Source organism: Chlorella variabilis, assembly GCF_000147415.1.
Source record: "Chlorella variabilis unplaced genomic scaffold CHLNCscaffold_18, whole genome shotgun sequence".
Lineage (NCBI taxonomy): Eukaryota > Viridiplantae > Chlorophyta > Trebouxiophyceae > Chlorellales > Chlorellaceae > Chlorella > Chlorella variabilis.
The window spans coordinates 708,144-732,418 of NW_005435070.1; the positions used below are offsets into that span (position 1 = coordinate 708,144).

The window sequence follows — 24,275 nt, forward strand, 5'->3', positions numbered from 1 at the left end:
TTGGGCGCCTTGCCGCGGATGATCTACACAGGCGCAAGACGGCGGCGGCAAGCATCCACAAGCGGCATGAAACAATGTTGAACATCAAGAACCTCGCTCGCGCTGCGCACCACACCCTGCGCCAGCCACACCAACCAAGCGCCAATCAGCGCCGCTCCTTGGGCACCACCACCACCGCACAGACGCGCCTTGCTCGCCCAGCGCCGCTCCGCCTGCTCGCAGATGTCTTTCAGGTCGCGGCCCGCCATGCCGGGCGTGGCTGCCGCCACCGCCAGCAGCTCTGCATCGCCCAGGTGCCGCGCATACTGCCGCAGGATGTCGGCCCTGTGTGGTCAGACAGGCACACAGGGTTGGCATGTGTGCCACGCGGGCAAAGGAATGCAGAGAAACATAACACGGGAGCCACAAAAGAGGCCATCCACAGTCTCTCGTGCCCGACCTGCCTCCTGCATCTGTCTTGCCGGCGGCAGCCCCAACCCCCGCCTCACCTGCACGCCTCGTTCGGAAGACCAAAGTTGACAGAGGTGGAGAAGCGGGAGATGAGGGCTGGGTCCAAGTCCTGCAGGCATGGATGAGGTGGCGGTGAGAGCGCAGCGTACGGCTGGGAACAGACAGAGACATGGGTGCAGCAGCTTGGACAGTCGAGGGAGGGAGAGTGGTCGCCAGTGCCGAAATGCCGGAAGCCGGGGTGCATCCGCCTGCCTGCTTGCGGTTGGTGGCCCCGATGACCACCGTACGCTTGTTGGTGGAGTCGAATCCATCCAGGTGGCGCAGCAGCACGCCCAGCACGCGCCGCGTCGCCTCATGCATCTCTGCCAGGGCGAGCGGCAGGCAGCAGGGGGCCAGAGGGTGGGGGCAGTGGCTAAGCAGGCAGGAGGGAGACGGAGCAAGTGGCAGGCAGGACAAGCAGAGAGGGAGTGCGAGCGACACAGAAGCGCTGGACCAAGCAACCAGCCCAGCAGCGAACGAGCACACCCGCCCAGTCAGGCACCCGCCTGTGGACCTCGAGGTGGCCAGGGCATCAAGCTCATCTAGAAAGATGATGCAGCCGTCTGGGAACGCCTCGCACGTCTTGAGCATGTCTGCGGGGAGTTGGGAGGTGCGGAATGGGGGCGTGGGTAGGGGGCAGCAAGCGGGGGCTGCGGCATGGCAGTGGGTACATGTGCTGCAAGGGGAGAAGTAGCAGGCAGATAGATACGCGCAGCAGCTGACCCGCCAGCATCTTCTCGCTCTCGCCGTACCACTTGCTGACCACAGCCTCAAGCGGGATGTACACCAGCGGTACAGATGCCTGCGAGGCGATGATGCGGGCCGAGGTGGTCTTGCCGGTGCCGGGAGGCCTGCAGGCAGACACAGCGGGACGCCAGTGCAGAACAGCCTTGGCAGGAGGGCAAGCGAGGGCAAGTGTACTCGCGGCCAGAGCCGTGGCATGCACGGCGGCGAGGCTGCAGGCAGCGGGAAACGCACACCCACCCCTCAAACAGAACTGCGCGGGGCCGATTACTGGCAAACTGGCGCCGTGTGCCCTTGGCTATCTCATTGTACACCTCTGCAGGCGTGGCGAATGGGTCAGGGCATGGCAGGGCAGGTGTGAGGGAGGCAGCAGGTGTGAGGCCGAGGAACCTTTGGCGACGGCTGGCGGATAACCAGGTGAAGCCAGGGCTGCAGCAGCAGCCTTTCCATTTGCCTCCCTTAGGCGTCCCCAAAGCCGTCCCCGCCACACGTCCCTCGTTCCAGCCATCCAGGCAACCGCCCACGCACCCACCCACCGGGGTGCAGAAGCGCCAGCAGCAGCGTGTCCTCGATCTGCTGCTTCTGCTCCTCATACCCAGCCAGGATGCCCCAGTCCACGCCCTCGTGCTGGTGAGGGACAAACACCTGCCGGGCAGAACACAGGGTGGGGGAGTCGGGTGTGTGGTTTGGGGGGTACAAACGGCGGGGCCAAGCAGGAAGGGTTGCATGCGGCGAGCGCCGAAACCGCAGCCCGGCGCTGGCCCCACCTGCGCTCCATTCTTTTCCAGCTTGCGCACGATGCCATCCAGCTGGCGCTGAAGGCGCTGCCGCTCCAGCTGCTCCGCGCTGAGCCCGCCCTCCTCGCCCCCGCCGATCTCCAGCCGCCGCCGCCCGCCGCCCTCCAGGCGCCCGGCCCAGTCGCCGTTGCCCCCGCTGCCGCCGCTGCCGAGGCCCCAGTCAAAGCGCTTGGGGCGGCGCAGCGGAGTCGGCTCCGTGTCACACTCCCCAGCCCCGCCGCCCTCATCGTCGTCTTCCCCGCCCAGCTGCCAGCTCTCCCCTGCACAGCAAAGGCAGCATCAAAGCAGGTCAGGCCTTTACCTGGTTGATGTTGTGCGCAACACGCAAAAAGGCAGAGGCTTGCAGTTCTCCCGCTCCCGCCCTCGCCTTGCGCCATGCGCTCGAACCCGTGGATGAACTCCTTCAGGTGCTCCAAGAAGGGGTCGACAGCCGACTCAAAGGGGCGCCCAAAGTGGGTGCCCTCAAACAGCTGGCCCCAGTCCTGGAGCTCCTGCACAGCACACACAGCACAGCGCAGCATAAGAGGGAGGCGGGCAGCAAGGCCCTCGGTCCTTATGCCACCGAGGGTGCCCAAAAGCACCAGGCCGCCACCCGCGTGCACAGCGCACCTCCACAGGCCCGCGCCGACGCGGCTGCATCGCGCTCTGCAGCGTGGCTGACATGAGGGCGAGGTCCCGCTGGGAGGCGCGGCCGCGGAAGTGGAAGCGGGCGGGGAGGGAGCGGTCGTAAGGCTCCTCCACATCTACCGACAGATTGCCAAGCGCTGCACGCGGCCAGGAAGGCACTCGGCGACCTCAGGCAGCACGGCAGGAGGCGAAGGACCCCTTGCCCTTGCCCAGCGGAAGGAGCACGACAGCCACTACTGGTCAGGCAGTGAAGGTACGATTGGTACCAGCAACGAGGCACGCACGTACCTGTGGAGCGGCGCACGAACTGGGTGGCCTTGCCCTCGCCGCCGCTGGTGCTGCTCTCGTTCACCGAGCTGCCGTAGGATCCCTCCTCTGGGCTGGCAAAGGCGGGGCTGTGCAGCTGGCGCCGCAGCACGCGCACCGCGCCTGCACGGGACAGCACAGGCGGCCAGCGCGGGGGCAGCGGTCGCATGCGGTGAAGCTCGCATCCCTCTGCATTACCACTACAGTTGCACCCACAGGAGGATCTAGCCTAGCAGCCGTGCCACACAAGACTTTGCCCCCACCTCCACCTCCTGCACCACCAGTGAGCCTGCTGCATCATGCCTCACCCTGTACGTCCAGCTCCTGCGGCAGCTGGAAGGTGACGTCCACCTCGCCACGGCGCCCCACATCCACCTCTGGCTCGGGGATGCTGCAGCGGTACAACGGTACAATGGTACAGTGTAAAGCAGCTGTACAGGGCGAGGCAGACGATCGAGAATGGCGGAAGTGAAGCAGTGCAACGACTGCCCAGGGTGCGCTCCAAGCAGGCGCATGGCAGGCGGGAGGCTCACTGGCGCAGGCGGGCGCCGCCGGGCAGGGTGGCCTCGATGCGATGCAGCTGCTCATCCAGCTGCCGCCACAGGTCGACGACTGCCGCCTTGATGCTGCTCGGGTCCATGCCGCCATCCTGCGCCGCCTGCCGGCAGGCATACGACAGCACACAACAGACTGACATGGGGCATACAAAGCAGAGGCGTATCGTGAGATGGCAGCGGCAGCCTCCCCTAGAGCCTCACCTCGCATAGCGCGACAGTGGATCCCCATAGTGTGGCAGCCAGAGCTGCGGCAGAGGTGGCTGCTAACAGTGCCGCTGCGCTGCCGCTGCCGCCACCGGTGCCCGCTCGGCTGGCCGCTTGCACCGCCGCCGCGCAGGGAGCTGCACCCTGGGCCTGGCTAGCGGGAGCCGCACATCCTGCACATCAGTATCACCACCTCTTGATTTCAGAGCTCCGTAGCTGGGACCGCTTGGCAACTCACATGCCGCCCACCTGCAAAACCCCGGGCGATGGATGGGCCTATGCCTCGAGACAAGGCCGATAGAACCCTCGCCAATTGCAATAATTCCGCCATAGGTTCGCTAGCACGACTTCATACACCGAATGATCGGGAGAGATGTAATAGTGGGCTGTCTGCTGGCCAGTTGTGTCTGTGAGAGAGCGTAGATACAGGCTGGAGCACAGCGCTCGGGAAGCGGGCGGGAGAGTTGTGCGCCAATGCCGCCCGCATGCTTCGTTCCCGCTGTGCCACCCTGTGCCGCCCTGTTCCGACCGCACTTGACACGACAAACAACGATGCATTGATATGTTGCTGCAGCTCACCGCAATGCAGTTGGCTCACAACGCCAGCCCCCGCTGCCCTGCCGCTGCCCGCTGTTATTGCGGCACCACCGCCGCGGTTTCGGCGGCCACGGTAGCCACTGCCGCCGCTGCCAGCTGCTTCACCTCCTCCCGTGCCAGGCTGGCGACGACCTCCACCTCTTGCACACTGGTCTCTTTCCGGAGCACCAGGTTGTAGCTGTGCACGCTGGGGTCGGCTGCCGCCGAGACCGCCAGCTCGGCGCTGCCGTTGCCGCGCGCGGCGCCGCCTGCTGCTGTCACTGCCGCCCCGATGCTGGAGGCCTGGTCCTTGCTTGCCATGTAGACCTCAAGCTCCTGCGCTGCAGCGCGGCTCTGCAGCCGCACACCCAGCTCAGCCACCACTACGCCGGGGGCTGCCCGCAGCACCTCGCAGAACCGCAGCGCCTCCGGGAGGTCCCCCAGCACCGGCCGCTGGTCCAGACCGGCGCCGGCACCGCCGGCCGCTGGGCTCCCGTCGGCAGAGCCACCCGCTGCTGCCGCCGCAGCCGCGGCGGTTGAGGAGGTGACGAGGGAGTCGAGCGTCTCCAGGAGCGGGTTGGGCTTGGTCTTGCGGATGGAAAGGAAGACGCGGGCCTTAACTGCATCCACGTGGACCACCTTGGCCCTGACCTGCTGCCCGACCTGCAGGTCGCGGCACCAGCGGCGGCGCAGCACAGCTCAGCGTGGGACAGACCGCAGATTCTTGGAGGACAGCGCAGGCGAGTTGGCAAGACCTGAAGTGGCCGCGCCTGGCGCAGGCAGCTACGTGAGCTGTTGTGGGGGATGGCGGTACGGTTAGGCGACCGCACCTGTACCACCTGCATGATGTCTGCCGAAGGGTCCCACGTCACCTCGCCTCGGTGCACAAGGCCCACCAGCGGCGTGCCACCCGGCGCAGCCGGCTGCTCCTCGCCGCTGCCGCTGCTGCTGCCGCCATCGGCCGTGCCTGCTGCTGCTGCTGCTGCTGCTGCTGCTGCATGCGTGACATTCACCAGAAACTCGACAAAGCAGCCAAAGGGCTTGACACTGACGACTGCAGCAGAACAGGGAGACGGAGGGAAAGGAGACAAGAGCATGGGTCAAGCGCGTGTGGAAGGGGAGCGCAGCGTGACCCCGGTGCACCACCTGGGAGAAGAAGCCAAGATAGGAGCGTGCAAGCAGCAGCATGGCTGCTCCAGCGCGCACCCGTGGCATCCACTGTTTGCCCCAGCAGAGCGGCGGCCGCCTGCAGCTGCTGCAGCGTGGGCGGCTTGCGCACAAACTTCTCCTTCCTAGACAGTGTTGCACGCTCTGAAAGGAGGCAGGTGGGCAGGGGCAGGTACGACGAAGCTCAAGAAAGTCTGCAGAAGTAGAAGCGCATTTCAGGGCAAGGCGCTGCACCAGGTTGGGCCCCCAAGCACAATTGATGCACATCACACACACAAAAAACCGACAGCGTCGCCCACCCGACAGGACCACCCTGCCGCTCTGCTCGTCAACATTCACCACACGGGCAGTGACTTGGCGCCCCGTCATCACAGCCGCAAGCGCCTGCTTTCTGAATGCGGAGCGCACGGCTGGGTCCAGCGCGGGGGCGGATGCTGGGGCGGCCGCCTGTCCTGCCTCCTGCTGCGCCACAATCGCCGCCGCAGACACCGCCGCCAGCAGCATCTGCTCCTCGCGGAGCACCTGGCTCACCAGCTCCGGCGCCAGCTGCGACATCGGCACAAACCCTGCACCACAAGCAGCAGCGGTGGCACCAAGGTTGGCGGCAGGACGCGGTGGGTGGGCCAGGGAGCTTGGGCTGCTTGTGGCCAGCTTCGAGGAGCAAACATAGCACCAGCGAGCAGCAGCAAGGCAAGCTGCCCATCAGGCTTCCAAAACAGGGCCACCAACACATCCCACCTGACAGACGTTCATTGCGCACCAGCACCCCCGCGGCGTTGGCCTGCCACACCGTCAGCGTCTCATCACTGCGTTCAAGCAGCAGAGCAGCACCGCGCTCTGCGTTGCGAGCCCGCCGCTCAGCCTGCATCATGTTAAAGCTGGGGCGCGGCTCGGTCTGAGCTGCTGCCGCTTTCTGCAGCTGCCGGGGCGGCGGCTGGGGCCGGGCAGGGGCTTCCTGCTGTGAGCGTGTCTCTGCCTCCGCTGCTGCTGCCGCTGCGGCTGCTGCTGTTATTGCTGGCTGCGGCTGGGCAGGCGCGGGAGCAGCCTCAGCCGCTGATGCTGCCTGCTCCACCTCTGCCGTCTCTGCTTCTGCCACAGCCTCGGCGATTGCTGCTGCTGGCTGGGGCTGAGGTTTGGGCATTGGCTTGGGAACTGCTGCTGGCGAGGGCAGTGCAGGCTTGGCTGCACGCTTGGCTGGCGCCTTAAACTTGGGGGCTGCCGCGGCGGGAACAGCAGCCTTGCCCTCGGCTGCTGTAACTGTAGCTGGATTGACGGCTGGCTTGGCCGCCAGCGGCGGCGGCGCCATGGGCTCGGGGGCTACTGCTGCTGGCGGTGACGCAGGCGCGGGGCGAGCAACTGGCTTGCTGGGCTTGGCTGCCAGCGTCGGCGCCTGAGGCTTAGGAGGCGGCAGCGGGCGCTGCGCCGCGTCCCGTGCTGCGGAGCTGGCTTGTGGCTTGGACTTGAGGGACACGGGCACCACACGAGGCACCGGCCGTCCGGGGCGTGCAGGCGGCTTGCTTAGGTTGAGCTGCACCCTGCCGCTGGCCGCAGGTGGAGGCTGCTCCGTGGGAATGTCTGGGAACGCGCCCTGCAGCTGCTTGACCGACACCAGGCTGCCCCTGGCACTAGTGCTAAACGCGCCGCTGCTGCTGCTGCTTCTCTTCTTTTGCTTGACCGCCTTGCTGCCGCCCGCCGCCGCCGCCGTGCCGTCCAGGGCCTGCCCAAACTGGCTGTAAGCTGCAGCCCGATCATCAGCCTCAGCCGCCTCGAACGCTTCCACCTCCTCCCAGGCGCTGTCAAAGTCAAAATCCTCATCGCCAGGCCGCTGCAGTTGGAGAGAAAGGGCGGAGACGGGGGGGCGGCGGCGTCAGAAGGCGGCGCGGTACGTCGGCAGGGACTGTACTCCAGCTCTGCCAGTCATGAGGCTCGGCGAGGCTGAGTTATCACCACACGCCCTCACGAGACCACACCCATCAGAGGCTCTGATCACTGCGCGCTAACATTGTGAGTTCAGATCACGCGCGCGCCGACGCGGGGAACCCCCAGGACAAGCAGCCGAGGCGGGGCCCGGCACAGAGCCCTCGCAGGCGCCGGGTGCAGCGCGACACAATGCCCACAACCAATATATTCTCCTCGCTCCTGGACTGTTTCTCGTGCTGCGGCCAGCAGCAGGACTCCAAGCATGACCAGTACCTGCAGCCGCTCAACCTGCTGCAGCCGCAGGTCCCGTCGGTCACAGGTGCGGCACGGGCGGCGGCGGTGGGGCGGCCCAACGCCCCGACGCAGCTGCGCGGGTGTCGGGCGGGGTCTACCTTTGTGCCTGGTGGATGCAGCAGCCTGCAGGGCATCCTCCCATGCTGTTCCCGCCCGACAGCCTGCCCGTCCGCCCTCGCAGTGGAGGAGCTGGTGGAGCAGAGCAGCACGGCGCGGGAGCGGGTGTGGCGCAGCCTCGGCAGCCTGGAGCCGTTTGCGCTTGGGCAGAGCCCCGCCAGCACCTCGGTGATGGCGGGGCCCAAGTGGCCCGCGGTGCGGCAAAACTTCCGGGTCATCCACCGGCCCAGCGGCAACGTCATGATTGTCAGCGACGGGCTCAGCGACCCTTTTGACGACATCCATGAGGGTGGGTGGGGCCCAGGGAGAGCTGGAAGCCTTTGTTGGCTAGGGGTGAGGCAGCAGAGGCAGCTGGCCCACCTGCCGCAGCCCCAGGCAGCCAAAATTGCGTTTGGTGCTGCCGCTGCGGCCTTGTGTGGCGCGCAGGCGAGAACAACGTCAACGGCTTTGGCCTGGAGTTCTTCATTGAGACGCCTGCCGAGGAGATTGGCAGCTCGCTGACCGACATCAAGAAGAGCTGGCAGTTTCAGCTGCTCTACACAGTCAGCCAGCTGGCGGCAGGTGCGGCGCGAGTAGTTTGGTTGCAGCAGCCTTTCTTCCCAGCCTTTCTTCCCAGCCAACCAACCATGCCACGGCTCCTGCCGTTGCGTCTGACTCAGGCAACTGGCTAGATGTGTCTGTGTCAGCCACTGCCTGCTGCGCCCTTGTGGCCTGATGCAGGGCACGGCGGCATCTCCAATATCATTGAGGACATGCAGCTGCTGTCCACAGAGGCGGAGGGGGTGAACGAGGCTATCCCAGAGGAGAGGCGCAAGGCGCTGGTGAACCGCGCCGGGCGCTTGGGCGCGCTGCTGGGCCTCACAGACACGCGGGCAGGCGCACCAGACTGTGAGCGCCGCCGCAGGGCCGGGGAGGCGGCTCGGCCTGCTGCCTGTTGTTGGCCAGCTGGGTGGGCAGATGTCATGCCAGTTGCCCAGGGATAGAGCGTCGCGGCAGTCCCTGCGGGCCGGTTTCAACCACTGCTTGCCTCGCTGCCTGCCAAACATCCCTGCCCCGTCCTGCCCCGCCGCGCCTGCCTGCGCAGTCGTGCCGGAGCGGATAGAGGGCATGCCGCTGACGGAGGTGCGCTTTGTGAACATCAAGCTCATCACGCTGGCAGAGCTCAAGCTGATCACAGACCGCGGCGCGGAGGGGCGCCGCAAGCTGTCGGAGCTGCTGGAGGGCGAGGCGCGCCTTGTCAGCTCCGTGCAACGAGAGTCGGTGCTCTAGGTGCACAGCCGGGTTGCTGCATGCGCTGGGCTGCGCTGGATGGGCAGCGTGCCCGCTGCCTAGCTAGCCGCGAAGCGCTGGGGGCAAGCCATCTCTACAGCCCCTGCCTAGCACGCCCGGGGCGACGCAACACACTTGTTCCCTCCTTGTTTTTGGGGTGCGCTGCCTGCTGCATCACCCAATCCACCGCCTCCGCTGCTCGCTTTGCCTAGTCATCTATTTGTTTTTGGAAGCACTCCAAGAGTAACCCCCCTTCTCCAAGGCAGCAGAAGTAGCAGCAGCAGTGCCAGGTGTGGTGGCTGCTCACCTCCAGTGCAGCAGGCCGCGTCGGCTTGGCGCCCAGGCCTGCCGGCATGGATGGCTTGTGTGGCACCAAGTTGAGGCTGCCTGGCCCACGCTGCCCCGCAGCCTGGCCTGCAGTGGCGCCCAGGGAGGTGAGTGCCAGCAGCAACAGCGGTGCTGGCTGCCGGGCAAGCATGGGCCGATTCAGGCAATCCTGATTAAGGCAGGTGCCCAGGCCATCCGCCCGCCCTGCCCAAAGTCGACGCGCCGTCCCTACCGTACCTGCAGCGGGGGCCTGTGCCCTGCCCACGCCTGGGAGCGCCCCTCCAGCCTGCGCTCGCTTGTCTAGCAGCCGCTCATAGTCTGCCCGCACTTGCGCCCTGAGACGCTCCGCGTCGACCGCCGCCCCCTGGACATTCTTGTTCCGCTGCAGCTTCTTGGCGGCTGCCGAGGTGCCAACGGGGCGTGCATCCATTGCCGACAGAACCGCCTCAAACATGGCATACTGCTCCAACTCCTCCTCCTCCCATGCCTGTGGGGGCAAGGGAAGGCATAGGGGGGCACGTTCATGCCCACGCCATGCTGCCTCTGAGGTGTGCCTGCATGCAGCACACGCCATGCAGAGGCGGGAGCCCACTGCAAGCCCGCACCCACACACCGACCTGCAAGAATTGCTGGCTCTCCTCATCGACCCGCACTTGAACGCCGGCCGCATCCAGCTGCTGCTGCACCTGCTCCGGCGACTCGCCCATTAGGCGGCCGAACTGCAGGTACTGAGACAAGCTGGGAGCTGCACCCTCCCCACTGCCGCCGCCACTGCTTCTGGGCGGCTTGACGGCAGGGCTGCTGCTGCTGCCGCTGCTGCTGCCACTGCCGCTGCTGCTGCCGCTGCCGCTGCCAGCACCGCTGCCGCCAGCATCCAGGCCAAGCATGTCCTCCAGGCCTGGCAGCCGTGCACGTCCGCTGCCGTACTCCTGCAGATTGCATGGTGCCAGCAGCTGAGTCAGTGACAGCGTGCAGGCACACTGCAAGGAGGGAGTGCAGAGCAGCTGGCATAGGCGGCGGGTTCGCGGCAGCGGCGGCTGCCACTGATGCAACCCCCGCCACAGCGCCGACTCACAGGTCCAGCCTTGCCCTTTCCCTTTTTCGCCGAGGTAACTATCCTGCACCGCCTGGCCAGCCGAGCGTGCGCGGCATGTGGTGAACCATGTCCCGCCAGCCCGTGCAGCGCACAGGGCAGCATCATGCTCGCTGGTGGATCAGCGATGCAGTGGAGTCGAGTGCAGCGGTGATGGGAGTTTGGGCAAGTCTCTGGGCAGGCGTTCTAGACTGGCACTGGCCCAGGCATCAATGACACGGTCAATCATATACACTTGTCGTCTTGTTGCAATCCAGACATAGATGATAGAAACCACCAGACAGCTCAGCAATTGCATCCCACACCCTCTCTCGTACGCAACGCAGCGCCATTCCGTGGCTTGCTGCTTCCTCCCCCAGTCGTATTGGACACCATTCTGCCTCTGCAGCAGCCCTTCACGAGTAGGGCTACGTGGTCCCTCCCTGCACACCGCGCAACCCGTGCTGCAAGAGCCACCAGGAGTAGCAGAACGGCCTCCATGTCGCTGGAAGATGGCAGCGGCTCGTTGTCCAGCCCTGGCCTCTTGTCCAGCCCTGGCCTGGGCAAGGATGGCGGCGGCAGCGGCAGTGGCTTGGAAACGGCAGTGTCCGGCGGGTTCCACGACGCGAAGAGCAACAACCTCCACAGGATGGCCCAGAAAATAGCTAGACACTTCCCACAGGTTGCTGACGCCGCTACCAGAATGTGGCGGAAACCTGCCACCACCGCCTGGCAGGGCACTCTGCCGCCGCTGCCCCGACTGCCTGCCCTGAGCCGCTCCTTCTCTGCCGTCCCCCAGGTGCCGTCCATCAACTGCACCGAGCTGAAGCGTGCAATGAACGAGCCCATGCTGAAAAAGACAATGGTGGTGCTGGACGTGCGGAAACCGGAAGAGGTTTGTTTTGGTGCTCTCTTTAGTCTGCTTTGCAGCGCGGCACTATCGCTCGCAACAAGCCTGTTGATGCTGGCTGGCCAATCTATTGATGCCGCTGTCGCCCTTTTCAGCTGAACGTCTGTTTGTGTCGCGGCATGTGCAGGTGCAGGTCAGCATGATTCCTGGCTCCATCACGGTAGATGAGTTTGAAAAACAGAAGGGCGAGCTCAAGAACAAGACGGTGGTGTGCTACTGCACAGTGGGCTACCGCAGCAGCGCGCACGCGGCCAAGCTGAAGGCGCAGGGGTATGACGCCAAGAACCTGGAGGGCGGCATTGTGCGCTGGGTGAGCGAGCTTGCTGCGTACTGCTCCTTGGCTGCCCTCCGCTTGTCTGGCCCTTTCCACAGCGAGCAGGCTGCCTTGACCTGGAGCCTGGCCCTGGCCCTGCCTGCTTGTATGCTGCCACCCCTGCAGGCGCAGAAGCGGTATCCGCTGATCGCTCGCAGCAGCGGCGAGGAGACCAAGCGGATCCATGTGTACGGCAAGGATTGGGCGCTGCAGCCAGGTGCGGTAGCTGCCCCAGCTGCTGGACTAGGGCTGCATTGTGCAGAGCCCGGGTTGCCTGCATCCCATCTCACCACTGATCCCCCGTCGGTTGCTGCTGCAGATGACTATGAGGCGGTGATGTTCAATTCGCCGATCGTGGCCAGTGTGCGCTCTCTGCTGCCACGCTGGCTGGGTGGCAGTTAGAAGCGTAGACGCGATGTTAGATGCGATGTGAGCCGCCGCCCAGCCTGTGTGACTGAGCACAGTGTCGCCCCATCAACACTACCAATAGCTGGCGCGCAAAGAAACTTCCCACAGGGCCCTGTACTGTCCTCCCACAAACCACCCGGGCACGCCCCAAGGGGCGTTCACATGCCTGTGTCATTATCTCAATGGATGCAGCTCAACCCATTTTTTCTCGAATTGATGCCCCCCCCAGCACTTCAGCACTACCGACGAGCCCCCATGATTTCTCTCTCGCTTAGAACCCAATACTTACAAGACCAAGCGTTCCTGATCAAGCTTCTTTGAGCAAGGCTCAATTCCAGCCTTCATTCTTCAGCCGCCGGCAACTTGTGCATTCATTGTATTCTGTGCGCCTCCCTGTGTGTTGCCTGCAGTGCTCGCTCGAGCCCTAACTTTCATTCCCCTTGCACAAAGTGCTATGTGTAATTGCATTCACGATGCCTAAACATCAGAGGAGTGGAACGGTGCGCTTCGCCGCTGCAGCGCCCGTGATGAGCTGGCGCTGATCATGATGAAGGCTGAGGTGCAGGCCCATATAGTGCATTAAACCTCTTTGCTCTGCTTGTTTAGGTCCTCTGAAGCCACCTGTTGCCCTATATAGCCACAGCCACACCTCCCAACACTGGCAGCAAGTCGGTGTGGTAGCAGCAGTGTGCAGCATGCGGTTACAAGCTGCCGCCAGCCTGAGGTCCGCCCCAGGCGCTGGCCGGCTGAGGCCATTCACCAGGCGAGGCAGACCCAGCCGGCACGCATTTGCCGTCCGAGCAGCAGCGGTGAGGGCGCACACAGTTGTGTGCTGGATGTGCTTGCCGGAGAGGGCAGCGAGAGGCGGCATGGCCGCCAATGCGGCGGCACCGTCTGCTGCTGCCGCCGTGGTGTGGCGTGGGCGCTCAATAGCAGCTCCCGCGAGCTGCCCCTGCTGACGTGTGCTGCAGGATCAATACGTGCTGGCCAAGCTGGAGGAGACGGAGAAGTCATTCAAGGAGCTGCAGGTGCGCCCCTGCCCCTCCTGGCACGGCACGGGAGTTTCTGTTTACTGAGCTGGCGCATGCACGAGGCCGTTCCATGGCCCATGGGCCATCCATGGCCCATGGGCCATGCATGCATGCGCATGCATCATCCTGCCCTTGCTGCAGGTGTGTCCCCCTGCTGCCGCCTGCCACATTCGCTCGCTGCCTGGAAACCCGCCGCCGCCCTTGCCTGCTGGCTCACCACGCCCGCCCCTGCCTGCTGCCCATGCTCCCCGCCCCGGGCAGGAGCGCATGGCCGACCCCGAGGTCAGCGGCAACAACACAGGGTACCAGAAGCTGGTGCGTGCTGTGTCAGACATCCAGGACGCGGTGGACGGGTACACGGCATACAAGGACCTGGAGCGCCAGCTGGCAGACGCCAAGGAGCTGCTCAAGGAGTCGGAGGGTGAGAGGGGGGCATGGCAGTGCTAGGCTGGGGGGGGCATAATGTTGAGGGGGCATGCGGAGGGCGCGCTGGTGTGTTTAAGAGCATCCAGGGAGCGAGCGCATAATGGTGGGGATGTGGCATGTGTGCTGGTGTATGCGACAGCGGGAAGGGGTGTACCTGGGTAAGCAGGGGCAGCGCCAGCCAGCCGAGCACTCTAACCAGCACGCAGCCACACCCTGCCTTGCCCACGCCCGTCGCTAAGCTCCCTCCCGTCTCACATGCACCCCTGACTGACTGAAAGGCACGCGCGCACCCTGTCCGCGCTGCAGGCGACCCCGAGATGGCTGAGCTGGCGCGGGAGGAGATGGAGGCTCTGCAGGCGGCCATCGAGCAGCAGGGGGAGCGGCTCAAGTACCTGCTGCTGCCCAAGGACCCGCTGGACGAAAAGAACATCATGCTGGAGGTGCGCCGCGCTGTGCACGCTGCGCTGTGCACGCTGCACCGTGCTGTGAAACTCGACGCCGTGCTCTGCTGCATTGCTGCACTGCGTCGTGGCGGCTGCTCCCGCCCGCAGCTGCCCCCGCTCGCCCCATCCCCTGGCGCCTGGCCCTGGCCGCATCGCAGGTGCGGGCTGGTACGGGTGGCGAGGAGGCGGCGCTGTGGGCGGCGGACCTGATCCGAATGTACCAAAAGTATGCAGACACGCAGGGGTGGAAGGTGTCCCTTATGAGCGAGTCCTCTGCAGAGGCGGGCGGCTACAAGGAGTGCGTGCTGCAGATCACGGGGGACAGGCAAGTGGGCCCAGGGCTGCCGCCGGCCGGCGAGGTCGCCTCCGCTGCCTTGTGGGCGCCGTGGAGTTGCTGCTGCCGCCGCTGGGCGCGTCTGGGCGCGGCACGTCGCTCGGCGCTTGGCTGCACGCGCCGCTGGTGGCACCATCCGACCGTACCGTTACCGTACATCCTGTACCGCCCGTACCGCCCCTGCAGCGTGTACAGCAAGCTGAAGTACGAGTCGGGGGTGCACCGCGTGCAGCGCGTGCCCGCCACCGAGACCAGCGGCCGCGTGCACACCTCCACCGCCACAGTGGCCATCATGCCTGAGGTGGACGACGTGGCTGTCAAGATTGACCCCAAGGTGGGCTCGCTGCTGGGGTGGCTGCGGGGCTCGCAAGTAGCAACACCTAGGGGGGCCGGCACGAGGCGGCATGCTGGGTGGTGGGCTGGTTTGTTGCGTCTTTACTCTTACTCTCGCCTGCGCATGCGTGCTCATCCTACGCCACCAACCGGCCATCGCATGCCGCCCCGCAGGACATCGCATTGACCACGGCGCGGGCGGGCGGCGCGGGCGGCCAGAATGTGAACAAGGTGGAGACTGCGGTGGACCTGATGCACAAGCCCACCGGCATCCGCATCTTTTGCCAGGTCGGCGCCATGCTGAGCTGGGCAGCATGCAGACTGGGCTGCATGGGGCATGGCATGAGCTTCACGGCATGAGCTCCCGGCTGCGTGCGCTGTTGTTCCCTGCGCCTTCCAACCTGACCCTCATGGTGGTGCCGATGGGCTGCCGTGCAGGAGGAGCGCACGCAAGGGCGCAATCGAGAGCGGGCCATGGCGCTGCTGCGGGCCAAGCTGTTTGAGCTTGAGCTGGAGAAGCAGCGCAGGTGGGCTGGTTTGTACTGGCCGGGGCCGCTGGTGGTGGAGCAGCGACGGGAGCGGCCTGTGCCTGCGGTGGGCACTGTGGTGTTCTGCTGGCAGCGCCTGTCCTGTCGCCACAGCCTGCTCAGCGCAGCGCCAGGGCTTCCCCCCCTCGTGGCCTGCAGCGAGATCTCGGCGCGGCGGAAGAGCCAGGTGGGGACGGGCAGCCGGTCTGAGAAGATCAAGACCTACAACTACAAGGATACACGCATGAGCGGTGAGGGGCGCGGGGCCCGTGCGCTCAGCTCCTCGTCCGGTGTGCTGCTGCTGCTGCTGGTGGTGGCGGCGAATGGCCGTTTGTGGTTGGGCTCCCCACCCACATGGGCGCGACCCGCTGCACCGCCTCAATACTGTCCCCAATATCTCAATCCCCCCCTCTAACGCCCCGCCGCCTGGCGTCCTGCGCTGCGCCCGCAGACCACCGCTCCAAGATCAACTACGACCTGAACAAGGTGATGGAGGGGGCGCTGGATGAGTGCATCCAGACCATGGTGATGCTGGACCAGCAGGAGATGCTCAGGGACCTGCTGGAGACAGCTTGAGAGCGCGGCAGGCGGGCTCCCAGCGGCCTACGCGGCTGGTCAAGTGCGGCCAGCCGCCCGCTGCTCCCAGTTTAACCTCAATTGACATTTCATGTATTGCTCGGCGCTTCTGCTGTTTGCTGCTGTGCTGTTTGTTTCATCTGCTCAAATAATCAACAAGCAAAACAGGAAAGAGCGGTACAGAAAACTTTGGGCGGAGAGCATTGACTTTGGGCGGAGAGCATGGGAAAACTGTTTCAGGGAGAACAACTGGGGTGGGCAAGCAGAGGGGTGCATTTAAAAAAGCAAAAGCAGGATCCAAAAAAGACCATATATAGTACAGTGTGTGTCTCTCATCTCATCAGGCAAAACACTCGATCAAAAAAAACAAAACAGGGGGATCATATCTGAATGGTACTGGCGGTCACCTGAAAACTTGGAATGCTGAGTGTTTGGGGGTTGATTGCTCGATGTGCCGGGAATGCATGCAGCTAGATCGCGTCCCTGAACGCATGCCCAGGACTTGCAGCAGCAGAGGCAGCCGTGGTGGGGCCTGCCTAGTCCTGCTCCTCTTCCTCGCTAGCCAGCAGCTCAATGGCCTCCTGTAGCGACGCGGTGGTCTCCGCAAGCTGCACGCGCCAACAGGCACACCGGGACGGCAGGAGATGAGCGGGCTGAACTGGGCCAGCAGGCTCCGCAGAGCTGGCAACTGACACAGTGCCACGGATGCTGCCATTGCTGCCTGCCGGTCCCCTTGTTTTGCAGCAACGCAACACAGCTGTCGCTGGGCCCAGCAACATGGCTGCCCCTGCCCTTGTTCAGCCCCGCACTGACCTGCTCCTTCAGCATGGAATTGATCGTCTCCGCCTCCACCAGCCGAGCCTTGTCCAGCGCATGCTCCGTCTCCACCTCAGCCAGCTTCACCTGCTTGGCCAGCAGCTGCGACTGGTAGCGCAGAGCCTCCATGCGCGCCTCGCGCGTCTCCTGCAGCAACCAACAAAACAGGAGGCAGTGACGAGACAGGGGCGCAGCTGAGCGACGCGGCAGGTGGTTGTCAGGCACGCGGTGCGCAGACGCGCCTGCGGTTTGCCCCTCCCTCCACCTTGATGCCCCCCACGCACCACCACCACCACCGCCGCCGGCATCTGCAAAAGCGCCTCACCTCTTGCGCCCCCACCACCTCCATGCGCGCGAGACGCAGGTCCTGCCGCATCATGGCTAGCTGCTGGAACATGTCAGCTGCCCAGGCCTGGAGCCGCGTCTCGCGGTTGACAGGCCACGCCAGGCCCACCTCCCCCTCGGAGACCACCTGCCCGCCCGAAGAGTCGCCGGCCCTGCCAGCCGGGGGGCGGCGGCGGGAGGCCAGATCAGGCATCACAAACATCAAGAGCGCTGGGCACCGCTGGCGTGGCATGTAAGGCAGAGCACAGAGCACCACGCACTGTACAACACCGCCGGCAATGACCTGGCCACCAGCCTCATGCTCCATATGCTCCAGCCCAGTCCAGTGCTACCCATCTGATTCCCCGCTCCACTCACCACGTGTCCTGCACCTCCAGCCGCTGGTCGTTCATGCGGATGGCCAGCACTCCGTTGTTGCCCGCCTGCAGCGCCAGCACGTTGCCGCTCGAGTCCAGCAGGGCGTACTTGTACTCGGTGATGCTGCCTGCGGTACAGAAAGGCGGTGCCACACCGAGTGAGCAAAAACCGTCAGGTAGCGCATGCAACGTGCAGCAGCACGGAAGGCACGCGTTGTGGCATTGCGCCAGCCTGGATGGCTGGGCGCCTTGTGGTATGCAGGCTGTCACCATCCACATCCCACCCACCTGCCGGCAGCTTGATCGTGGCCTGCCAGATGTTGCCCTTGCACAGCTGCAGCTCCGGCGCGTCGTGCAGCGACCACATCCCTGCACGCCATGGCAGTGCGGAGAGGGCAGCCGGGTGTGGTGATGAGCGCTCCACGGGGCGCTGGCCTGGCAGCAGCCAGGCAGAGCGCAGCAGGCAGCACACTGCCAAGCAGGCACACGTGGCTCACCTAGGCTCTTGTGCCCTCCCACCAGCTTGACCCGCTGCCCCGGCTCTGCAGCGTGCTTAAGGCGGAAGGCAACGCCAACCTTCCTGCGGTGCGCTATGGCGCCGTGGTACGCCGCCAGCGCCATGGCGGCCTCTGGGCTGGTGACGGCAGACAGCCCCGCCTGCTGGCGGCCGTCGTCCTCCTCATCCGGGCTGCTGGCAGAGGTGGAAGTGCTGCTGCTGCTGCTGCTGCTGCTCGTGCTGCTGGGAGCGGCCGCCGCGGGCGCGGCAGCTGACGCGGGCGGCGGCACGGCAGCTGGGGCAGCGGCGGTGGCGCTGATGCTGCTGCTTGCGGCTGGTGGCTGTGTGGCGGCGTCCATGTCTCCCCAGCTGTCGCCGCTGGCGCTGCCGTTGAGCTGCCCCAGCTGGCGCTTAAGCTGCTGCTGGGCCTTGTTGCGCTGGACCATCTGCTCAAGCGGCACGCCTGCCAGCAGGTCACTGGCATTAGCCTTCATGGGCCCTGTCGAGCCACTGGCCAGCCCACTCGCCGATGCATGGTGGCCTTGCTGCACTGGGGGTTGCAGGTGCTGCTCCGGGGGTGGCAGGTGCTGGGCCATGGGTGGCTGGTGCTGCCTCATGGGTGGCTGGTGCTGCACCGGGGACGCCTGGTGCTGCTCCGGGGGCGGCTGGTGCTGCATCGGGGGCGCCTGGTGCTGCGCCACGGGCGGCTGCTGGTGCTGCGCCAAGGGCGGCTGTTGGTGCATCGGGGCATGCTGCTCCTGCTGGGCTGCCTGCGGCCGCGGGGCTGCATCAGCGACCGCCTGGGCTGGCTGCTGCTCCTGCGCTGCATTCTGCTGCTCTGGGGCAGGCTTGTCCGGCTGCTGGGGCACAAACAGCTTCACAAGCCAGTCGAAACCAGTTTGCTGTTGTGTGGCGTCTCGGCTCCGCGTCGCGGCGGCCCCAACGGCGCGCGTGCCCCGCTGCACACGGGCGTGCGCAGTTCCCTGCCAGCCGTCTCTGCGCGCTTTCAGCCCTGCATGGATTCATGCAAAGGGTATCAGTTATTTAGGCGGCAGGCGGAGCCTCCAGTGGGCGGCGCAAGAAGAGGAGGAGGAGCGGAGCGGCGGGAGAGCGACACCAGCACCGCCGCCCAATGACCTGCGTGTTTTTGTGCTGGCGCCCCCGCCGCCGCTGCTCTGGCTGCTTCCCGATCCCCGGGTGTATGCACATGACAGCTGAGCGGCCGAGCGGACATGCAGGCCCCGGGAGGAGCAAGTCAAGTCAAGCGTGGGCGTGTGAGGCCCCCTTTTCCCGCTGCCCTAAGCTCGGTGGACACAATGGACAATCTCTAGCCTAGGAAACAACGCCCCATTGATGCAGGAGTGCCCAGACCACCCTTGGCCAGTGTGCTGTGCTTCGGGTGGTGCTGCGATCCGCCTCGCCAACTGTTTTGCGTTTGCATTTTGCAGCATTGCCTATCGCCTGACGACACCGGGCAGGTGTTCTTTTTAGAGGCCCGAGCCCCACACTGGTGGTGCAGCTGGAGTGGCATGTTGGGCATGGAGGACGAGCCCTGCCTTCTGCTGCTTGCTCTGTGCCTGTCCCTCGCTTTCATCTTCGAGATGCATGAAGAAGCGCCAAGATCGCATAGCTGCACAAGGGATGCTACTGGGCGCCACCGCCGCCGGCCCACCTGGAGCTGGCGGCCGCACATGGCGGCGTGGCCTGTTTGCCTGCCTGCCTACCTGTGCTGCTCCTCTAAATGAAAGCCTGACATCAGCTCCGAACTTTCCAACACGTCAGCACGCTTAAACAAGCTCGAGTGCACAGTCCAAGGGGCAGAATCCCAACCAGGGTGGCCTCAGCTCAATGTCGAAGCGAGAGTGGGCTGCTCTGCAGGAGAAGGGCATACACGAGGGGGACACCGTGAGAACAGCCTACAGAGGCGGCGTGAGGGAAGTGTGAGCAGCGCAATGTGCCGCCTGTGCAGCAGTTGGGCCGCCAGCGAGTGCCCTGGGCCGCGGGCGCGCCCACTCGCCTCCCGCCCCGCGTGCTGCACACCTGGTGCCCTACCTCCCCTTCCTGCCCCCTGCTCACACACAGCAAGGTGAAGGAGATAACGGATGAGCCCAAGGTGGTGTTCACGCGCACCCGCAAGGGGCAGGCCCCAAAGGAGGTAAGCATCGACGTTTGGGTCCTGTTCGTGCCTGCAACCGTCCAACAAGGAAAGTGTGCCCCTGTGCGTTTCCTTTAGGTGCGGCACAAACCATCCACGCTGGAGAAGGTGACTCCCGGCATGAGCGACGAGGAAAGCGAGGAGCTGGCCATCGCCAGGAGCTCAAAGAACCGAAGCCGAACGGCACGGGCCCAGCGCGCCGCAACTGCCAGGAAGAAGGAGCCCGCGGCCGCGCCCGAGCCCACAACGCCAGCCAAGAAGCCAGCCGAGAAGCCAGTCGCCAAGCAGACCCCATCCAAGGGCAAGGAGAAGGGCAAGGCGGGGGCGGTACAAGGCGACAGCGGCGGCAAGCGCCGATTCAGCAGGAGGCTGGCAGGAAAGGCTGCCGAGGCGGAGAAGCAGGAGATGCAGCGGGGACGTGGCGGGAAGAGGAAGACGCCTGCCGGCAAGGCCAAGGGTGGGCGGGCCAAGCGGGGCAAGACGTAGGGCGGGAGCTAGGATGAGGAGAGGCAGGCGGCAGCCATCCGTGGCTGCTGCTGGGACAACAGCGACAGCGACCTGTGCAGCGACAGCTGCTGCACGACCGACCTGGACCGACCTGACCTGATTATGGGCACACTGAGCAGCATACGGAACCTATTCATCCAGCCGGCAGTTGTTGACTTGACTCGACTTAATTGTGAGCTGCTGGCAGCATGTTGGCATACAAACGGGGTGGGATACGATGGCGGTGCATGATCTAAAAAAGCCAGCGCGAGCCTCACCACAACACCTAAGCCGTGCCAAGCAGTGCAGCCCAGGATTGGAGCCAGCGGGGATCAGATGGCGCCGGCCTCCTTGAGCCAGGCGGTATGGGTAGGGCATGGGTCGGGCTGGCCCGCCGCCTGCGCCTGCTGGCTCAGGCCGTAGAAGTAACCGTTGCGCCACTGGAACTCCTTGACAGCGGTGGGGAAGTGCGCGACTGCAGCATGCAGGCGGGCCGACACACGGCCTTTTGTGTCGTGCGGCACCAGGAGTGTTGTGGCAGCTGGGTGCTATGCTGCCTGTGCTATGCTGCCGCATGGGCAAGCTGATTCAGCAGTGCAGGATCTTGCCCTGCGCTTCCAGCACACCCTAACCCGCACCTGATCGGGCGTAAGCCAGCAGCCGTTCCGGGACGCCGGAATCCAAGGTGATGCCCAGCGCCGCCGACCCCGCGGCTGCCAGCTGGCCAATCAGCTGCGACACCTCGCCGGTGTGCTACACAATCCCGGAAGGTCAGCAGGCATGGCATTCAGGCCTAGACAGACTGTCCACATGGCACGCTCCTCCTCAGGGATCCAAGCAGCGCCTGCATTACCACCACCACCACCACCACTACCGCCACCACCCACCACCCGCGCCAGGTGCGCACACACACACACACCTGCGACTCCACCTCGCCCACGGTGCAGCCGCCGTGGCGCGCGCCCACCAGCATGAAGGCGCAGATCCACACCAGCTTCTCCAGCATGCACTTGGCGAACTCGCCCTTGTCCAGCACCTGGGCGGCGGCAGCAGGCACGCATGCAGGTGCGGGTGCGTGGGAGGCGGCGGCGGCAGCAGGCACGCATGAAGGTGCGGTTGTGTGGGCGGCGGCAGCGGCGCTCGTCACAACAGCGCGGCACGCTCGGCCGCCCGCACCTTGCAGCTGAGGCCCGCAGAGTGCAGCCGCGCCGCCACGGCCGCCGCGTGGGGACCGTAGGCCGCGGTCAACCCCTCGGGGTTGACGTCTGTCTTGCCGTCGGTGGGAGGGTCACCCTTCTTGGCCACAGCAAAGTAGACAAGCACCTGCGGGCAGCAGGGGCGCAGTGGTGGGGGTGGATGGGTGTGGGTGGGCAGGACGTGGCAGCAGCTAACGGCAACCGTCATTCCCGCCGCTGGGGATCGCCCGGCCCATCATGTACCCCCCAGCAATCCGCGGCAAACGCAGACACATACCTGGGTAGTCTCCCCAAGCCCCCGCTCGTCCAGCCAGGGCTGCAGCATGCCGTTTTGAATCCAGACAAGGTCTGCAGGCGGGGCGGCAGGAGCATCAGCTGTTTTGCTCAGCGCCCGTGTTGGTGCCCTGGCGGCTTGGTGCAGTGCTGCACGCTGAGAGAATCAGCTGATATCAGGACCCTGGAAAGCTGCCCGGCCCCCCAGCGAAGCGCAGCAAGCCACTGAACGCCCCGCCTCCCTCGCCGCCTGCTTGCCTTGGCGCCGCTCCGCCGGCGTGGCATCCACGACCGCCTGAAGGTCGTCGTTGCGAGTGCACACCACGATGGGGCCTGGCGGGCCGCTCACCGCCTCGCCGCGCCGCACCAGCACGTCCTGGCCGGCGCCCATATCGGCCAGGGCCTGACCCACGCGGCCGCCCCCCACAATCACAAATGGCTGCAGGGGCGGGGGGTTCGTGCGCTGTGTGGGCCATGCACCCGGCCGTTCAGCTCAGTGGACCTGTAAGGTGAAGTCTGCAGGCTGCAGCATGGGGCTTGCGCCGCTGGCGTGCATTGTCCCACCTGCTGCGCCATGGTGGCTGGAGCGGTGGCGGCAGCGGCGGCCGGTGCCGACTCTGCACGGACAGTGGTAGGCTTGCGGCGGCGGGATGCGCAGCTGGTGGCGTGTTTGCGCTGGTCAGCGGGCACACCGGCGATCTGCACCCGACAGGAGCGAAATGCGGCAGCAAGGCTCCAGGAGGTAGGGGAGCAAGCTCGGGCTCCAGCAGCAGCACAGGCCATCGCTGCAAAGTGCCGCACTTTGTGCAATTGATTGGCAGGTCCAATTGGCGATGGTGGCGCGCTGTTTGGTGCCTGGCGAACCTGCCCAGCAGGCAAGCCACGCAGCAGGCGGGGCACGAATGGGTCTGTGGGCAAAACCGGAACCCCTGGGCTTCCCCAGGCATTCCGTGGAAGGTCTGGGGCACGAATGGTGGCCTCGGGTTCGAAAGGGCTTCGCAGTCTTGCAGGCAAGTTCTGGTGCAGGCACCGTGGCCGCTTCTGTGTGGCAGAGGAAGGAGGCGGTGGCGATACCGGCGCCTGAACAGCGCTGCCAGGCGGCAGGCTCGGAGGGTGGTGCTCGCCACCATCGCGCTGCCGCTGCCCTCGCCGTCGTTGTCCAGTGTGAACATTCAGCCCTGCCCTTTCCTGGGGCTTGCAGGCAATCTACTGGTGGGTGGCGTCCTCGCCGCTTTTGTGGCGGGCACGTACTGGAAGACCCTGCGCAACGTGAGCAGCGACGACCTGGAGCGGGAGCTGGAGCGGGAGATCGCCGAGGAGGAGAGGTGGGCCTCGCCTGCTGCTTCCCCGACGACACTCAGCGTTTGAGGATGAGCCTCTGCACGTAGCATAAGGACGCATGACACTCCATGCTGCTGTCCTGAAACTCTAAGCCATGCCTTCCTGCTCCCTCCTGCAGGCGCCAGGCCCGCGAGGCTGCCAAGCAGCAGCAGGCGCAGCACTAGCAACACTCCACATCTGTAGCCAGCAGCAAGTGGGCTTCAACCAATAGCATGGCCAAGTCACCAGCCAAGCAGGCGGGCGGGCGCGCGCGGAGCACAGTCAGGAAGACAGGGGCCGCGGCAGTTGCCAAGCCAGAGCCGCAGCGGCGGCCCGCGGCAGCTGCAGCCCCAGCTCCCGAGGAGGCGGCAGGCACCGGCAAGCCCAACCGCCCACCCACGCCATTTGAGGCTCGCCTGTATGCAGTGTGCAAGTGCATCCCGGCAGGGCGAGTCTCCACCTATGGGGCGCTGGCGGAAGTGCTGCATAGCGCTCCCCGTGCCTGCGGCCAGGTGCGGATTAAACAGCTGGTGCTGTGCCGTTTTTGGCATGGGCATGTGGGCCGTGCCCACATGAACAGCCGGAGAAGCCCTCCCATCACGTTTCCTCTGCCGTGCCGCCCTCCCCACTGCAGGCGCTGAGGCGCAACCCGTTTGCTCCCGCGGTGCCCTGCCACCGTGTGATCGCTGCCTCCCTGAACCTGGGAGGCTTCAACGGCAGCTGGGGCGCCGCCTGCGCCAGCGTGCAGAAGAAGCGGCGGCTGCTGGCGGAGGAGGGGGTGGCCTTTGACGATGCCGGCCGCCTGGACCGCAAGAGCAGCGGCGCTGTCATGACGGCGGCGGAGCTGAGGGCCGCTGCCGCCGGTGTGCTGTGAGGCACTAGACGCAGGGGCCCTGGCGGGCAGCAGGCAGCCGAGTTGAATCGTGCGCCTGGCATTGGTTCTGCCCTCCTGAGCTCGCTGAACATCTTTTCAGCTACCTGTATTCAGCAGAAAGAAAAGCATCGAGTTGGGACGTGCTGCGCAAGGGTGGCGGGCAGGTGGCGGCGGGTGGGCGGGTGGCACCC

The 24,275-nt window shown here is 65.5% G+C and overlaps 9 protein-coding genes across 9 annotated transcripts; 4 read left to right on the forward strand and 5 right to left on the reverse strand.

Annotated features, from left to right (window-relative positions):
• Positions 1-23: 23 nt before the first annotated feature.
• Positions 24-1,845, reverse strand: CHLNCDRAFT_26073 (hypothetical protein; the record flags this gene model as incomplete). The annotated part of the gene is made up of 7 exons (XM_005845397.1): positions 24-324; positions 489-601; positions 730-810; positions 976-1,082; positions 1,213-1,340; positions 1,474-1,549; positions 1,770-1,845. Coding segments are annotated over 7 exons (882 nt in total), but the record flags the coding sequence as incomplete, so codon positions are not given.
• Positions 1,846-4,357: 2,512 nt separating this feature from the next.
• CHLNCDRAFT_137102 (hypothetical protein) lies at positions 4,358-7,441 on the reverse strand (the record flags this gene model as incomplete). Its single annotated transcript, XM_005845398.1, has 6 exons — positions 4,358-4,963; positions 5,131-5,354; positions 5,507-5,611; positions 5,767-6,033; positions 6,206-7,292; positions 7,433-7,441. The coding sequence occupies 6 exons, from the start codon at positions 7,439-7,441 to the stop codon at positions 4,358-4,360; spliced, it is 2,298 nt and encodes a 765-aa protein (XP_005845460.1).
• Positions 7,442-7,576: 135 nt separating this feature from the next.
• On the forward strand, positions 7,577-9,067 carry CHLNCDRAFT_137103 (hypothetical protein; the record flags this gene model as incomplete). Its single annotated transcript, XM_005845263.1, has 5 exons — positions 7,577-7,706; positions 7,863-8,087; positions 8,225-8,359; positions 8,519-8,686; positions 8,883-9,067. 5 exons carry the CDS (start codon positions 7,577-7,579, stop codon positions 9,065-9,067), a joined length of 843 nt encoding a protein of 280 aa, XP_005845325.1.
• Positions 9,068-9,161: 94 nt separating this feature from the next.
• On the reverse strand, positions 9,162-10,281 carry CHLNCDRAFT_137104 (expressed protein; the record flags this gene model as incomplete). Its single annotated transcript, XM_005845399.1, has 4 exons — positions 9,162-9,170; positions 9,375-9,481; positions 9,632-9,881; positions 10,012-10,281. The coding sequence occupies 4 exons, from the start codon at positions 10,279-10,281 to the stop codon at positions 9,162-9,164; spliced, it is 636 nt and encodes a 211-aa protein (XP_005845461.1).
• Positions 10,282-11,331: 1,050 nt separating this feature from the next.
• CHLNCDRAFT_13814 (hypothetical protein) lies at positions 11,332-11,905 on the forward strand (the record flags this gene model as incomplete). The annotated part of the gene is made up of 3 exons (XM_005845264.1): positions 11,332-11,361; positions 11,504-11,686; positions 11,816-11,905. Coding segments are annotated over 3 exons (303 nt in total), but the record flags the coding sequence as incomplete, so codon positions are not given.
• A 1,157-nt stretch (positions 11,906-13,062) lies between these two features.
• On the forward strand, positions 13,063-15,767 carry CHLNCDRAFT_25946 (hypothetical protein; the record flags this gene model as incomplete). Its single annotated transcript, XM_005845265.1, has 9 exons — positions 13,063-13,125; positions 13,390-13,549; positions 13,861-13,994; positions 14,156-14,326; positions 14,531-14,665; positions 14,839-14,952; positions 15,103-15,191; positions 15,351-15,442; positions 15,643-15,767. Coding segments are annotated over 9 exons (1,083 nt in total), but the record flags the coding sequence as incomplete, so codon positions are not given.
• A 536-nt stretch (positions 15,768-16,303) lies between these two features.
• Positions 16,304-19,311, reverse strand: CHLNCDRAFT_53918 (hypothetical protein; the record flags this gene model as incomplete). The annotated part of the gene is made up of 7 exons (XM_005845400.1): positions 16,304-16,375; positions 16,581-16,730; positions 16,909-17,080; positions 17,286-17,412; positions 17,573-17,653; positions 17,782-18,792; positions 19,155-19,311. 7 exons carry the CDS (start codon positions 19,309-19,311, stop codon positions 16,304-16,306), a joined length of 1,770 nt encoding a protein of 589 aa, XP_005845462.1.
• Positions 19,312-20,753: 1,442 nt separating this feature from the next.
• Positions 20,754-22,466, reverse strand: CHLNCDRAFT_137108 (hypothetical protein; the record flags this gene model as incomplete). The annotated part of the gene is made up of 7 exons (XM_005845401.1): positions 20,754-20,896; positions 21,060-21,174; positions 21,341-21,457; positions 21,598-21,744; positions 21,895-21,965; positions 22,122-22,329; positions 22,455-22,466. The coding sequence occupies 7 exons, from the start codon at positions 22,464-22,466 to the stop codon at positions 20,754-20,756; spliced, it is 813 nt and encodes a 270-aa protein (XP_005845463.1).
• Positions 22,467-23,608: 1,142 nt separating this feature from the next.
• CHLNCDRAFT_13905 (hypothetical protein) lies at positions 23,609-24,015 on the forward strand (the record flags this gene model as incomplete). Its single annotated transcript, XM_005845266.1, has 2 exons — positions 23,609-23,722; positions 23,845-24,015. Coding segments are annotated over 2 exons (285 nt in total), but the record flags the coding sequence as incomplete, so codon positions are not given.
• Between the last annotated feature and the right edge of the window lie 260 nt (positions 24,016-24,275).